At 44.2% G+C, this 14104-nt stretch overlaps 1 protein-coding gene across 1 annotated transcript in view; it reads left to right on the plus strand.

Moving 5' to 3' along the window:
• Positions 1-14104, plus strand: part of lrp6 (low density lipoprotein receptor-related protein 6) — a 54229-nt gene that overhangs the window by 9570 nt on the left and 30555 nt on the right. The window contains 3 exon segments of the mRNA XM_029125027.2: positions 7640-7837; positions 8006-8202; positions 8921-9052. Of these exon segments, the coding sequence (XP_028980860.1) occupies positions 7640-7837; positions 8006-8202; positions 8921-9052 (527 nt within the window).

Consider the following 14104-nt stretch of genomic DNA (forward strand, 5'->3'; position numbering starts at 1 on the left):
CACACACACACACACACACACACACAGGAGTGCACACACGTCTCTGGTCAGACTGTAGGGCCAAGAAAAAAAGGGTTGCTGGTTTGAACCTTTCATCCAACAGTGTAAAATGTGTTTGTGCCCATGAGCAAGATGCTTAACACTTACTGAATAACACAACATTTTTAATGTAATAGATTTTTGCCAGACCATGACGTCTTGCTCTTACTGAGTGCCTGACTGACAAACCATTGTTAAATAGCGCATTCGATCAAACAGAGTAGGCATTAGGATTTGTTCAAGGTCGGGTCAGACTTCGCTGGCTAGAAGTTTCGGTAACTACATTATAGCAAGCCTAAAGTAAAACTGTTCACGGTAATATTGCGATGGACGAACAGCACCTACAAGGACTGTTTCAATGTACCTAGTGTAGTTCCCATAGCGTAGACGGCTATTCATCGATCACTGTTTTCTAAAGAAACGAGCCAGCCATGGAGTGATCGGAGTCATTGTTAACCTGACCACGTAAGTGGAGCCGGCCAATAAGAGTGAATGTCTCTTACTGAGTGACCAACCACTATTTGTTATGTTGCGTAGTGGTTAGAGAAGCGTAGTGGTATAGCTCGTGTAACTTGGCCTACATAGTGTTTTAATCAATCGAATGTATTTGTAAAGCCGTTTTTACATCAGCAGTTGTCACAAAGTGCTTTACAGAGACACCCGGCCTTAAACCCCAAGGAACATACAACAAGTCCCCTCTGTCCTCTCTGTGTCCCCCTCTCTGTGTCCCTCTCTGGCAGTGTATCTGTCTCTTGCCCCCTGTCATTTCTATCTTTCAATTCAATTGCTTGATTGGCAGGAAAAACATTTCATAAGTATTGCCAAAGCGTCAATACAATATTGTTCTAAAATTAACCAATACACGTTTATGAAATAATAACATACTAACAAAAATGTCATAGTAGAAATAAAAATAGAATAACTGTTAACACCTATACAAATACCTATACAAACAACAACTATCACTTCCAATTCCAATATACCTACGAAAACTATTATAATCAGAGGTTATTTAAGGCTGGGTGTCTCTGTAAAGCACTTTGTGACAACTGCTGTTGTAAAAAGGGCTTTATAAATAAATTGATTATTTCTGATGGATTCAGGTGTAGTGAGTTACCCTTAGGCTATGGCAGGAAAATGCATATTTGGCTGCAAAAGAAGCTGTTGGACCTTCACACATTATTATTTTTTGTTTTTCCTGTGGCTGTGATGATCTGAAATTTGGAAATATAGAGTTTCTTGGTCGGGAGATTGACAGACGGATCGGTGCAGCTTCTGCAGTAATGCGGTCGATGTATCGGTCTGTCGTGGTGAAGAAAGAGCTGAGCCGCAAGGCAAAGCTCTCCATTTACCGGTCAATCTACGTTCCTACTCTCACCTATGGTCATGAGCTTTGGGTCATGACCGAAAGGACAAGATCCCGGATACAGGCGGCCGAAATGAGCTTTCTCCACAGGGTGGCTTGGTGATCCCTTAGAGATAGGGTGAGAAGCTTGGTCACCCGGGAGGAGCTCGGAGTAGAGCCGCTGCTCCTCCACATCGAGAGGGGTCAGCTGAGGTGGCTTGGGCATCTTTTTCGGATGCCTCCGGAACGCCTTCCTGGGAAGGTGTTCCGGTCCCGTCCCACCGGGAGGAGACCCTGGGGAAGACCTAGGACACGCTGGAGGGACTATGTCTCCCGGCTGGCCTGGGAACGCCTCAGTGTTCCCCCGGAAGAGCTGGAGGAAGTGTCTGGAGAGAGGGAAGTCTGGGCATCCCTGCTTAGACTGCTGCCCCCGTGACCCGGCCCCGGATAAGCAGAAGAAGATGGATGGAGTTTCTTGGTGAAGAATATTTCTCACAGTAAAGCAAGAAGTCCATCTCTGCCTCCGTCTCCCCTGTCATGCACTGTCATGCCACATTCACGCTCCTGTTTGGGTAGCCATGTTTATTATTATTATTATTATTATTTATGTCTGCCAGTTTCTCTTGCCAAGGGGTGGTTCCTGAGCCTGTACTTGGTGAGGATCTGTCTCTCTTGAACTCAGAGTTGACCAAAGTTACTTTGGTAACTCCTCAAATCTGATTCATGTCATATTCCCCTTCGTTCTAACCAGCTGGCCTGTTTTCCTCCTCCCAGTGGAACCTGAGTTATGAGGCCTCTATCAGTTGGTAGAGTTGTTGTGGAGGTTGTCATGGGGACTGTCAGTCTGGACTGGTTTGATCTGTGGACCCCAGGAATATCTGATGGAAAGTCTAATGAAATACTAACTAGAACTATGGATGGTTGTCTGGTGTCACAACAAGCTGTCTGAAGACAAACAGAGGAAATGTCTCTGCTAAATGACTAACATGTAAATTAAGGAAATATGTTTCAATATTTCAATAAATTTGTTTCAATAAACACTGACACAACCTTTTTTTGGTTTACTGTTAATTTGGTCAGCTGACTGGCAGAAATGTGACAGCGTACATTCTTACACGTCACTTACACCAAGGCTGGTCTTACTCTAAGTATGACACAATAGTGGAAATCCTCCGCCAGTAATAATGTTATTTGCTTTCTTGTTATCATGTTAATACATTACGTTCATATTGTTGGAACCAACTTACACACAAAGGCTTTCCAATGCTTTTGTTCTGTAATAAGTGAAGCATTTTTGTGCTCTAATAATTTAAGCATATTTTTGTTCTTTGACCCTCAACTTTCTCTTTTGAAACCCTGTTTGATTGCAGATGGCTACACCACAGAGAAGTTTAAGTTAAAGAAATGTTTTACTTCATTACTTTTTACTGGATTTCTTTTTTTATGATTATTTTGCTGTTTCTTAATGTAATATACAAATCTACTTACAAATCTAATTTAAAGTATGACCTGCAATGACCTGCTGGATGTTGGTTTGGCTTTTGAAGCCAGAGTCCAAACAGGGCAGAAGTAATGCCAATGTTGTGTTTATCTGATGCTGAGATTGTTCTGATGATGATTTTGATGGTTTACGCTGGAACACAGAACCACTGGAAAGTGCAGAGACATTTGGGGTTTTAGCCTGTGTGTCGGTACATGTCTGATGTGAAACCTGCTGATGTTAAAAGGGCTTTGATTGTAAAAATACATTTGATTGTCGACCTCTGCTGTAGAAAAGGATGCCATTCTCAGATGTATGTTGGCAGAATGGTGAAGGGGGGTGGTAGAGCTGCTTGGTGAAGGGGGGGTGGTAGAGCTGCTTGGTGAAGGGGGGGTGGTAGAGCTGCTTGGTGAAGGGGGGGTGGTAGAGCTGCTTGGTGAAGGGGGGGTGGTAGAGCTGCTTGGTGAAGGGGGGGTGGTAGAGCTGCTTGGTGAAGGGGGGGTGGTAGAGCTGCTTGGTGAAGGGGTAGAGTTGTAATCACTTCATTGTTCAAATCAGCCGGTCCTGTGGAACGAACTCCCAGAGAACTGCTTTACACTGTCACACGTGCACACGCATGGTCCATAGTTGTGAACATTAGAAGTTTACGCTTAAGCATCAGCCAATTATTAGTTGGCAGTGATTATTTCCGGTAACAAATTCCTCACTAGGCGGCCAATAGTGTTTTGTCATTGGTTCTAGTTCAGAAGAGGACCGTGGAAGAGGTTTCAATGTGTCCTTCTGTTGGAAAATAAAATGAGGGTATTGGTTTGTGTAGAAAGGTTTTGCTCTTTGATCAGTTGATGGGGAATTTGTTCCAGGAAATAATCAGAGCCATCCGGTGATTTTTAGGAGAACCTGGCACAAGTTAGCGGAGCCTGGAAAGACAACCTACTCCATCATCTGGCAAAAAGTAGACCATCCTAATTGGCGTATTCTTGAACGTAAACACATTGTATTGTTCACAAGTAGGGCCCCATTCGGTTCCTGATTCATCTACATCCCAGATCGTATATACCAGGTAACGCTGCAGAACTGTCTCCTTATTATTTAGTCATTTCTACAGAAAAAAGGAATGTTACTTCTATAGCTGTTGGATAAAGTATTTATTGATTGTTGGCGATGAGGCGATTGTCATGCTGCTTCAAAAATACCTGTTTCACTGGCAGCTGGTTTGTTAAAATGGTTCTGCCGGACTGCGTTAGCAGAGCCAGCCAAGAAGAGTGATTTTCTCTTACTGACTGACTGACTGCCCTTGTTAAATGGCGTAGTGGTTAGAGACATGGACCTGCAACCCGCAGTGTTATAATAAGCCTAAAATAAAACTGTTAACGGTTATTTTACGACTATTTCTGGTGTATTTTCAAAGTACGCATCTGTGCATGATTTTTGGGGAAATAAAGGCTAGATAAAAACCCCATGGGAAGTAAAAGAGGAGGGGTTTCCACGATTCTCTCGTCTTTTCACTTGATGAAAAAGTCAGTTGTAGTCACACACATTGATAGTAATTTTATCAATGTCATTCATGAAAGCAAGAAACTAAAGTTTTTGCCCCATGAAGTAGCTTTGTCTGTGCTACGTTCAAGTGTTAAGTTAGGTACTAGTAAGCCTATTACTGGTTAATTTGCTGTTAAAACGGCCTGTGGCTTTAGCCGTACATTTCATAGGTGCTATTTGTGGTGGCGGTGGTGGTAAACTTAATAAGAAACATTAGTCAGTTTAACACAATGCTTAATGGTGTCTAGCGAAATATTCAAACTTGGTGTAATGTTAACGTGTGACAAAATGATCCAATGTTGACATGCCACCGACACTGGGCTAACATATAACACCAGTTTTCCCCCCGTTTTTTCTTTGTTGCATTTATTCCACCTGACCTGGAATAGTAAGGGCTATGTTGGGTCCACACAATGCATTACACAGATGGAGGCCACTTGTTTTCTTTAGTTGTATTCCCCTCACTTCAGCTAGCTTCACTCAGGGTTTCTGTCTGTCACTCTGAGAAACGCCAGATGCCGTAATGCTCTCTCAAGTCTTGATGAGCATCAAAGGATGTTACATCACACATCTCCTCATCCCTCCCCTCTGACCTAGCCAATAAGAGCTTATTTACATTATAATAATCCTTTCAGAGACTTGTTGAAGAAGACTCAAGATGCTAGACTATATTTTTCTGTGTAAACCTGCAGATATTGATACCTCGAGACACCACCTTTGGAGGTAGCGTGCGCCACATTTTTTAACAAATCCCACCGTAATTTTGATAGTGTGAAGAGGGTTGTCGGAAGTTGAATTTCAGGATGCCTTGATTGTCCCTACCAATCCTGCATGAGTTAAAACGCTGTGGAGAAATGATAATCCGAACTACGATAAGACTATCTAGCGTTTTAGTCTCTCTCCCATAAGATAAATAAGCCCTTAATTTACTTTAAAAACCCTCTTAAAGGTGCCCCCCAGTGTTCAGGCCTGCTGGAGGGGCTGTTGGATGTCTGGGTTTTCTTCTTGGAAGGTTTGGTCGCTGTTTCCTCCAGGCAGTGGTCAGGCTGTGATGGCCTGTAGTCCCTTGAAGGGAGGCCAGGTTGTAACCTCTCTCCTTCCACAGAGGGGATCAAACAGAAGGCCCCCGTGTTAACCAGACCACATGGACACCCGTTAACACACACGCACACTACGACTATACTAACACTCCTGACTATCATCAACATATTCAGCCCTCTGATTAAGGCTGACCCCATTCGATGGACTGGTCTATTGTTTTGATTGTCAGGCTTTGGGTTGACCGAGATTTGTATTAGTCGAACCTGGCCTGGTGACACCCATCCGATTCAAGCAGTGCCCCTTCATTTCATGGTAGGTATTGATCCTTCTTCGGTTTTGAAAAAACAACCCAAGTGTGACCCGTTTAATTGACCCACTCTGCTGCTGTGCACGTTGAATAATACTTTTTAATTTGTACTTAGCTCTTACCTCTTTGCAATTCTGGTTAGACGCAAACTGCATTTAGTTGTACTTGTACTTGTACTTGATCAATGACAAAGTTGAATCTAATCTAATCAATTGCCCAAAACATATCTTGGCCTTGGACAGCTCTAATCTACACAAATTAACAGCTTTGGTGCATTATTGTGGTAAAAAAGACGTTATTTAAATGCAGAGCCGTTGCCATGTTAGCCACTCATTGGCGTAGTAACTGAAGCATCAATCAGCCAAGTCGGAGCTCTGACAAAATATGACCATATATGGATCTTCATATCTGTAAACAGAAGTAACCAGTGGAAACCAAATTTGTAGTGTGTCTGTTATTGGCCTGACGACGGATTTTCTTTAACATGTTCTAGATTTTGTTGTTGGACAGCGTTCCGCCTGGATGGTTATTATTGGTTTGTGTGAGAACAAGCAGCAGTAGGTCCTTAATTTTAAACCCAAATCCTTCATTTGCAGATGTGTGCATTGGAGTCTGGATGGGGAGTGGAAATTTGGCCCATACAGTTGCTAGTAATTTTCAAAGCGAGAGGGTGTATCTCTTTGTTCCAGTTTGTATCATTTCTTAACACACATGGACCCAGCAACTGTTGAAATTACACAATAACTTACTTTTGTTTTAATCAAGACTAGGTTGAACCAAACTGATACTTTTGGTTCCACATACCAACTCTCGATGTTAGATCTTTCCCTGCCTTTGTTAGTCTCTTTCTCTTTCTGTCTCTCTGCTATTTACTTGCCAGTTATTGTGAGTTTTTTAAACTGCTGCCTGGAGAGGTTGTCAGCATGTCGTTCTCTTGGTGGGAATTGAGCTTGTGTAAACATCTAAGACACTCAGGGCTGCTTGGGTAAAGTTTACTTTTACAACTGAATCAATCAGGTGATACCGTCGTTAGTCACACCTTCTTACTTACAAAGCATGGAGAATCTTGTGAAAATTGATGGCAAGATGAATGCAGCATATTATCGGAAAAACATATTATCGCACAATTTGTGTTCTTCTGCATGAAAGCTGCGCATGGGATGCTCTTGGACTTTCCAGCACGACAATGACCCTAAGCACAAGGTCAAGTTGACTCCAGTGGTTACAGCAGAAAAAGGTGACGTTTCTGGAGTGGCCATCACAGTCTCCTGACCTTAATATGATCAATCCACTCTAGGGAGATCTCAAACATGCGGTTCATGCAAGACGACCAAAGACTTTGCATGACATGGAGGCATTTTGCCAAGACGAATTGGCAGCTATACCACCTGGAAGAATTCAGGGCCTCATAGACAACTATTACAAAAGACTGCACGCTGTCATTGATGCTAAAGGGGGCAATACACAGTATTAAGAACTAAAGGAATGCAGTCTGACAGGGGTCTTTTTTCTTTTTTTTTGTTGCCATATTTTGTTTTATGATTGTGCAATTCTGTCATAACCTACAGTTGAATATGAATCCCGTAAGAAATAAAAGACGTGTTCTGCCTGCTCACTCATGTTTTCATATTATCAGTTCTCCAAGGGTATGCAAACGTTTGAGCACAACTGTAGTTTATACTCTGCCTCTGCGTGCATGTTTTGCTGCTTGTGCTCTCTTTCCAAGACATTGAGCAAGGGTATGGACTGTCATTTCCTTACCTCGTAGAACTAATGAAATAGGAGGAGTAGTAAATCAAAGTTCCCCCTTTCTCAGGTGAGGCAAACTTTTTGTTACTTTAGCAAGTAATTATGGTACCAAAATGCTAAGATGTTAACTCTCTCTCTGTAGGTACATGTATTGGACAGACTGGGGAGAAGTTCCTAAGATCGAGCGAGCAGGGATGGACGGCACTAACAGAGCAATGATCATCGATAAGGAGATTTACTGGCCTAATGGCCTGACGCTAGACTACAACCAGGAGAAACTGTACTGGGCCGACGCCAAGTTCAACTTCATACACCGCTCCAACCTGGATGGAACTGGCAGGTAGAGTAACCATTCACAACCAAGTTAGACGCATCAGCGGCGGCAAATATTGTGACAGTTTCCTGGTAATTAATGAATTAGTCGCAGGTTGTACAGATTCTTACAAATTGAATGACATAAGGTAATGCCTTTCACAGGTATCGTTTCATAATCTGTCTGTCTTTGCAGGGAGGTGGTTGTTAAGGGAGATCTTCCTCACCCCTTTGCACTGACACTGTATGAAGACACTCTGTTCTGGACCGACTGGAAAACCCGTTCCATCCACTCCTGTCAGAAAGACACCGGGGAGGACCAGCGGAACGTCCACTCTGACATCTTCTCTCCCATGGATATACACGTCTACAGCCAGAAGAGACAGCCACAACGTAAGAACACACACCCTCCCAGTATGCTTTTTAGTTGACGTAGGCCGGCGCCTTGGCCTTACAGTGACGTAGGCCGGCGCCTTGGCCTTACAGTGACGTAGGCCGGCGCCTTGGCCTTACAGTGACGTAGGCCGGCGCCTTGGCCTTACAGTGACTAACGTTTCTTATTAAGTTTACCTCTACCACAAATAGCGTCTATGAACTGTTAGCTTTTGCCACGGGTCATTTTTAACAGCTTATTAGCCAGTAATAGGCTTACTGGTACCTACTAACTTCCTAGGAATAATCATAAGAAATTAGCAATTTCTAGCAAGACTGAAGATGTACTTTTCCATGCCAGAAACAGTCGCAATATAACTGCTTGCAGTTTTATTTCAGGCTTACTAAAACGTAACTACGGTATGTTGTTTAAACGGAGCGGGAGACAACATTTAGAGAGTGCAGTCTTAGATTAACAAGGATTTAAAATGGAGAGGAGAACTGACCCTACTCCCCCGGCACAATAATATATCAGCGTAAAACCTTGGGGCTGAGATGGGGGTCATTTAGCCTGTAATCAGGTAATTTAGCGTATACATCATTATAACTAGGGATGTCACGAGGACCGATACTTCAGTACCAAGTCGATGCCAAAATTTAAAAAACATGACGGTACTGGTTTTTGTACAGTACTGGGGATCCAACGCGTGTAGAATCTTACATGTGTTTTCCTTGCCAGTGTCTACGCCATGCTCCGTGAGGAACGGGGACTGTTCCCATCTCTGCCTCCTGTCTCCTAACAAGCCTTCCTACCAGTGTGCCTGTCCCACCGGGGTCCAGCTGTTGGAGGATGGCCGGACCTGCAGAAATGGTGAGCTTCTCACCCCAACACCATCACCCTCTACATCCCAACACCATCACCCTCTACCTAACCTCACCCTAATCTCTACACCCCAACACCATCGCCCTCTAGCTAACCTCACCCTAATCTCTACACCCCAACACCATCGCCCTCTACCTAACCTCACCCTAATCTCTACACCCCAACACCATCGCCCTCTACCTGACCTCACCCTAATCTCTACAACCCAACACCATCGCCCTCTACCTGACCTCACCCTAATCTCTACAACCCAACACCATCGCCCTCTACCTGACCTCACCCTAATCTCTACACCCCAACACCATCGCCCTCTACCTGACCTCACCCTAATCTCTACACCCCAACACCATCGCCCTCTACCTGACCTCACCCTAATCTCTACAACCCAACACCATCGCCCTCTACCTGACCTCACCCTAATCTCTACAACCCAACACCATCGCCCTCTACCTGACCTCACCCTAATCTCTACACCCCAACACCATCGCCCTCTACCTGACCTCACCCTAATCTCTACACCCCAACACCATCGCCCTCTACCTGACCTCACCCTAATCTCTACACCCCAACACCATCGCCCTCTACCTGACCTCACCCTAATCTCTACACCCCAACACCATCGCCCTCTACCTGACCTCACCCTAATCTCTACACCCCAACACCATCGCCCTCTACCTGACCTCACCCTAATCTCTACACCCCAACACCATCGCCCTCTACCTAACCTCACCCTAATCTCTACACCCCAACACCATCGCCCTCTACCTAACCTCACCCTAATCTCTACACCCCAACACCATCGCCCTCTACCTAACCTCACCCTAATCTCTACACCCCAACACCTACCTAACCTCACCACTGATCAGTCTGTCTGGCTCCCTCTACCCGGACTGAAGGTGGCACAGGCTGACCTGTGGTCTCCATGGCAACGCCTCCACACTTTCTGATTCGCAGCTCATAAATACAATATCTCTGTCTTTGTGTCTCTCTCTCCTTTTATTTCAATGATTTGGTTCAGTTCTCCCAGACAACTGGGGGGGGTGGAGTTGAGAGGTGCAGGGTGGGGAGTGGAGTTATGAAGGGGGGAGTGGAGTTATGAGGGGGAGGGGGAAGTGGAGGGGTGGAGGTGGGGAGTGGCTTTGAGAGGGGGAGGACTGGGGAGTCTTGTTGGTTTGGGGATCACAAGCTCCCCCTGTAGACAGAGGCTTTTTAAACTACAACGGTTTTATCTAGATGAACAAAACTTGGCCAGATTCTGCCTGAGATTACATTTGTTATGGTGTTAACAGGTGAAGGTCTTTATTTTCTCGCACTAACTAGAGATTGTGTACGTTCCTGACATCCTCCCCGTGGCTACTGAGGTCTATGATGATGTCGCACTCAGTGTGTTTTGGAATTTTGCTGGTGACGTTTTATTAAACATTTATTTCAACAAGGAACACAGGCTGAGACCCGGTTCTCTCACCTCTGGGCTCTGCAGTTTAGGTTGCAGGGATGCACCACTACACGGTATGTAATGGAACCGCTCGCTGCGTCCCACGGTTCAATACACGCATGTCCACCGCGGAGTTACGATATGCTGTCGTGTACCTATCATTTCCAAAACATGCTAATTGCACTGCAGATAACACACACGTTGTGGATTCAGATCCACAGAACCAGGCGTGTAGCTTGTGGACAGGTAAGACAGGCGACTGCTTGGGGCCCCAGGCTGTTAGGGTGCTCCTGAGGGCTGACAAACTTCACTCCACAGCAGTGTCTCAGTGTGTCAATCGCAGTGACTGCAACCCCCTCCCCCTTGAACAACCAATGGACGATCTGCAATGATATCTCAGTAGGAAACCTCCCTATAGGCGCTCCGTGAAGAGAGGGGAAACTAAAAACATATTGTCTCATCTAACTTCTGTGAATATAACAACTCTAACAACATATTGCAGCGATTAGCACCGTGATTAATCTTGTGGGTCTGTACACTTCTAAGTATTGCATATATACTCAATACCACCCGGATACGTGTCAATATAGTTTGCACTATATCAAGTAAGGCTGATGGAACATTTTAATCTGTTGCCACCAGTTTAGAGAAAAATCTGAGGTGGTTCTGGATTGGCCTGGGCATGACGCTTCTTTTCCACCAATAATAGAATTGCAACGTTGGAACGAGAAAGGCAAACGATTCTGCTATTTCTCATGTACGCTCCTGATTGGGCAAAACAGAAACACTTAATCACTCTTTCCAAAATCCTCCTATCAAATTATGGTAGTTATATCAGACATTGGTCACTGAGAGTTGTCTCGTTTTAGTCAACCAAAATCAACAATATTTTTTCTGTTTAGTTTTTTCTGGATCTCTTTAGTCGGGTAACGTACAAAATGAACACTGCTTCAATACGATGAAGAGGGTAAGAAGACAAACAAAGTACCGTCTGCTAGCATTGCTTTGCCACTGTCAGCTACTTGAGTGAAAACACTTCTAACATGATGATGTCGTTCATACCGAAACCGAACCGTTTACCGTGACCCTCAAACAGCAGTACCTACGAAACCGAACCGTTTACCGTGACCCTCAAACAGCAGTACCTACCGAACCGTTTACCGTGACCCTCTAACAGCAGTACGTACTGAACCGTTTACCGTGACCCTCAAACAGCAGTACGTACCGAACCGTTTACCGTGACCCTCAAACAGCAGTACGTACCGAACCGTTTACCGTGACCCTCAAACAGCAGTACGTACCGAACCGTTTACCGTGACCCTCAAACAGTAGTACATACCAAACCATGGGTCCACTGTACCATTGCATCCCTACTATGTTTCGATGATTAGAAGAGTGCCGAAAAAACAACATACAGTGATTAAGAAATAACATAGAACAGACAAACATTGATGTCTCACCCGGGAAAGCCTGTATCCAGGGGGACTAAACACCTTGATGTATCAATCCTTGAGCTCCAATGCTTGGATATACCCGTCAGTACTTCAGTGAGATAATACATTTATGCCATGTCATATCAATTCTTGTCTGTACATGCATTTTGTTCCCAAACTGTTTACTGCCCTGCATCGATGCCTTAAGCAGATAGGATCGTTGACGTGCTGTATGCTGCCTGCTGTTACTTACCTGACTACCTACCAAAACATTTTCAAAGGTGCTCTATATAAACTGATTGGTCAAATTCTTCTTTAAGAGTTTACCAACACCATATTTTTCATCTGCTGACCTCTTATCCAACTTTACTACACCGGGTCTCTTTTTGGGCATAATTAACAGAACTACTCCCCCCTGAACACCCGAGGCTAAGTATCATTAAAATGCCTTATCACTGTTGTTATTGTTGTAGCAACAACACGGAGGAGAACTAATCTTCAGGTAAAGATAGCAGAGTTAGAGTCTCGACTTCTGACGCAAAAGTCAGGCAAGGATTATGCTAGTGTAGAAATAGAAAAAACTGCGTCTGTGCCACCAGGAATAAACAATAGTCTTGTTAGCCCCCCGACACAGCTCCTGCAGCCGGGCAAGAATGTTCCCTTGGTCACTGGGAAGAAATGCCGTCAACCAGTTAAACCTGAGTTGTTGCTAAATCCAACAGAGACTTTCAACAGGTTTTCCCCACTGGAGTCGGAGTCAAGGCCCGAGCCGTCTTCGGAGGGGAATGATCGGCAGGCATGTTCTACCTGTGGCCTGAAAAAACTGAAAACTTTAGTCATTGGCGATTCCATTACCCGCAGTATTCGACTAAAGAAACAGCCAGCGATCGTACACTGTTTACCGGGGGGCAGAGCCACCGACGTAGCCGCAAATCTGGGGCTGGTGCTAGCGAAGTCTAAAACTGGCAAGTATAGAGAGTACAGAGATATTGTTATTCACGTTGGCACCAGCGACATTAGTATGAAACAGTCAAAGGTTACGAAGCAGAACATAGCATCAGCGTGTAAACTAGCTAGAAAGATGTGTCGGCATCGAGTAATTGTCTCTGGCCCCCTCCCAGCTAGGGGTGGTGACGAGCTCTACAGCAGACTTGCGCAATCGCTGGCTGAAAACGGAGTTCTGCCCATCGCAGGAGGTAGAGTTTTCCCCCAGAAATCCTGGATTATGCATCACTGTCTTATTACATTTACCGTTAAAACAAGAAATCCACTTGCTCCGCAAACAATGAGTTTCAAAAGCTGTACTATAAATTCTCGGACTACAAATACATTTCTTGATATTCTTACAAGTTCGCTCATTAACGACAGAGTAAATAAATCTGTAAACGATCAAATCGAGGATCTAAACTCAACACTTCGAAATACATTAGATACGGCTGCACCACTAAAAACTAAAGAAATATGCAACAAGAAACTTGCTCCCTGGTACACAGAAAATACTAGAGCACTTAAGCAAGCCTCCATAAAATTGGAGGGAAAGTGGCACTCCACCAAGTTGGAAGTATTTAGACTGGCCTGGATAGACAGTACAGTACAATAGTGAAAATCACTCTGTTCGATCAGCTTATTTCTCCAACCTGATTGAGGTGAACAAAAACAATCAAAAATGTCTCTTCGATACAGTTGCAAATTTACCAAAACAGCAAAGCTCAACAAGTGAAGTGGGTCTTCACTTTAGTTGTAGTGAATACATGAACTACTTTGATGAAAAGATCATCACCATTAGAAAACAAATAACTGACTCCTCCTTAAATAGTTATGGTCCTCAAAATCTCAGTTGTCCTGAGAATGTCCTGAACCTCCCTGACCAGGTGTCAAGGGGGACACTTGAATTTTTACCATATCGCTTGACACATTCACTAAATTTGTAATGAGTTCTAAACCCACAAACTGTCAGCTAGACCCGATTCCAACAAAATTACTTAAGGAGCTATTTCCTGTGCTAGGTCAGCCAATGTTGAACATAATAAATTGCTCACTTTCTTCCGGATGTGTACCAAACTCAAAGAAAAATGGCTGAAATTAAGCCTCTTCTAAAAACAATCTACTCTGGATCTCAACATATTAAACAATTATAGGCCAATATTGAACCTCACGTTCCTCTCAAAAATC

This window comes from Esox lucius, chromosome 14 (assembly GCF_011004845.1).
Source record: "Esox lucius isolate fEsoLuc1 chromosome 14, fEsoLuc1.pri, whole genome shotgun sequence".
Taxonomy (NCBI): Eukaryota; Metazoa; Chordata; class Actinopteri; order Esociformes; family Esocidae; genus Esox; species Esox lucius.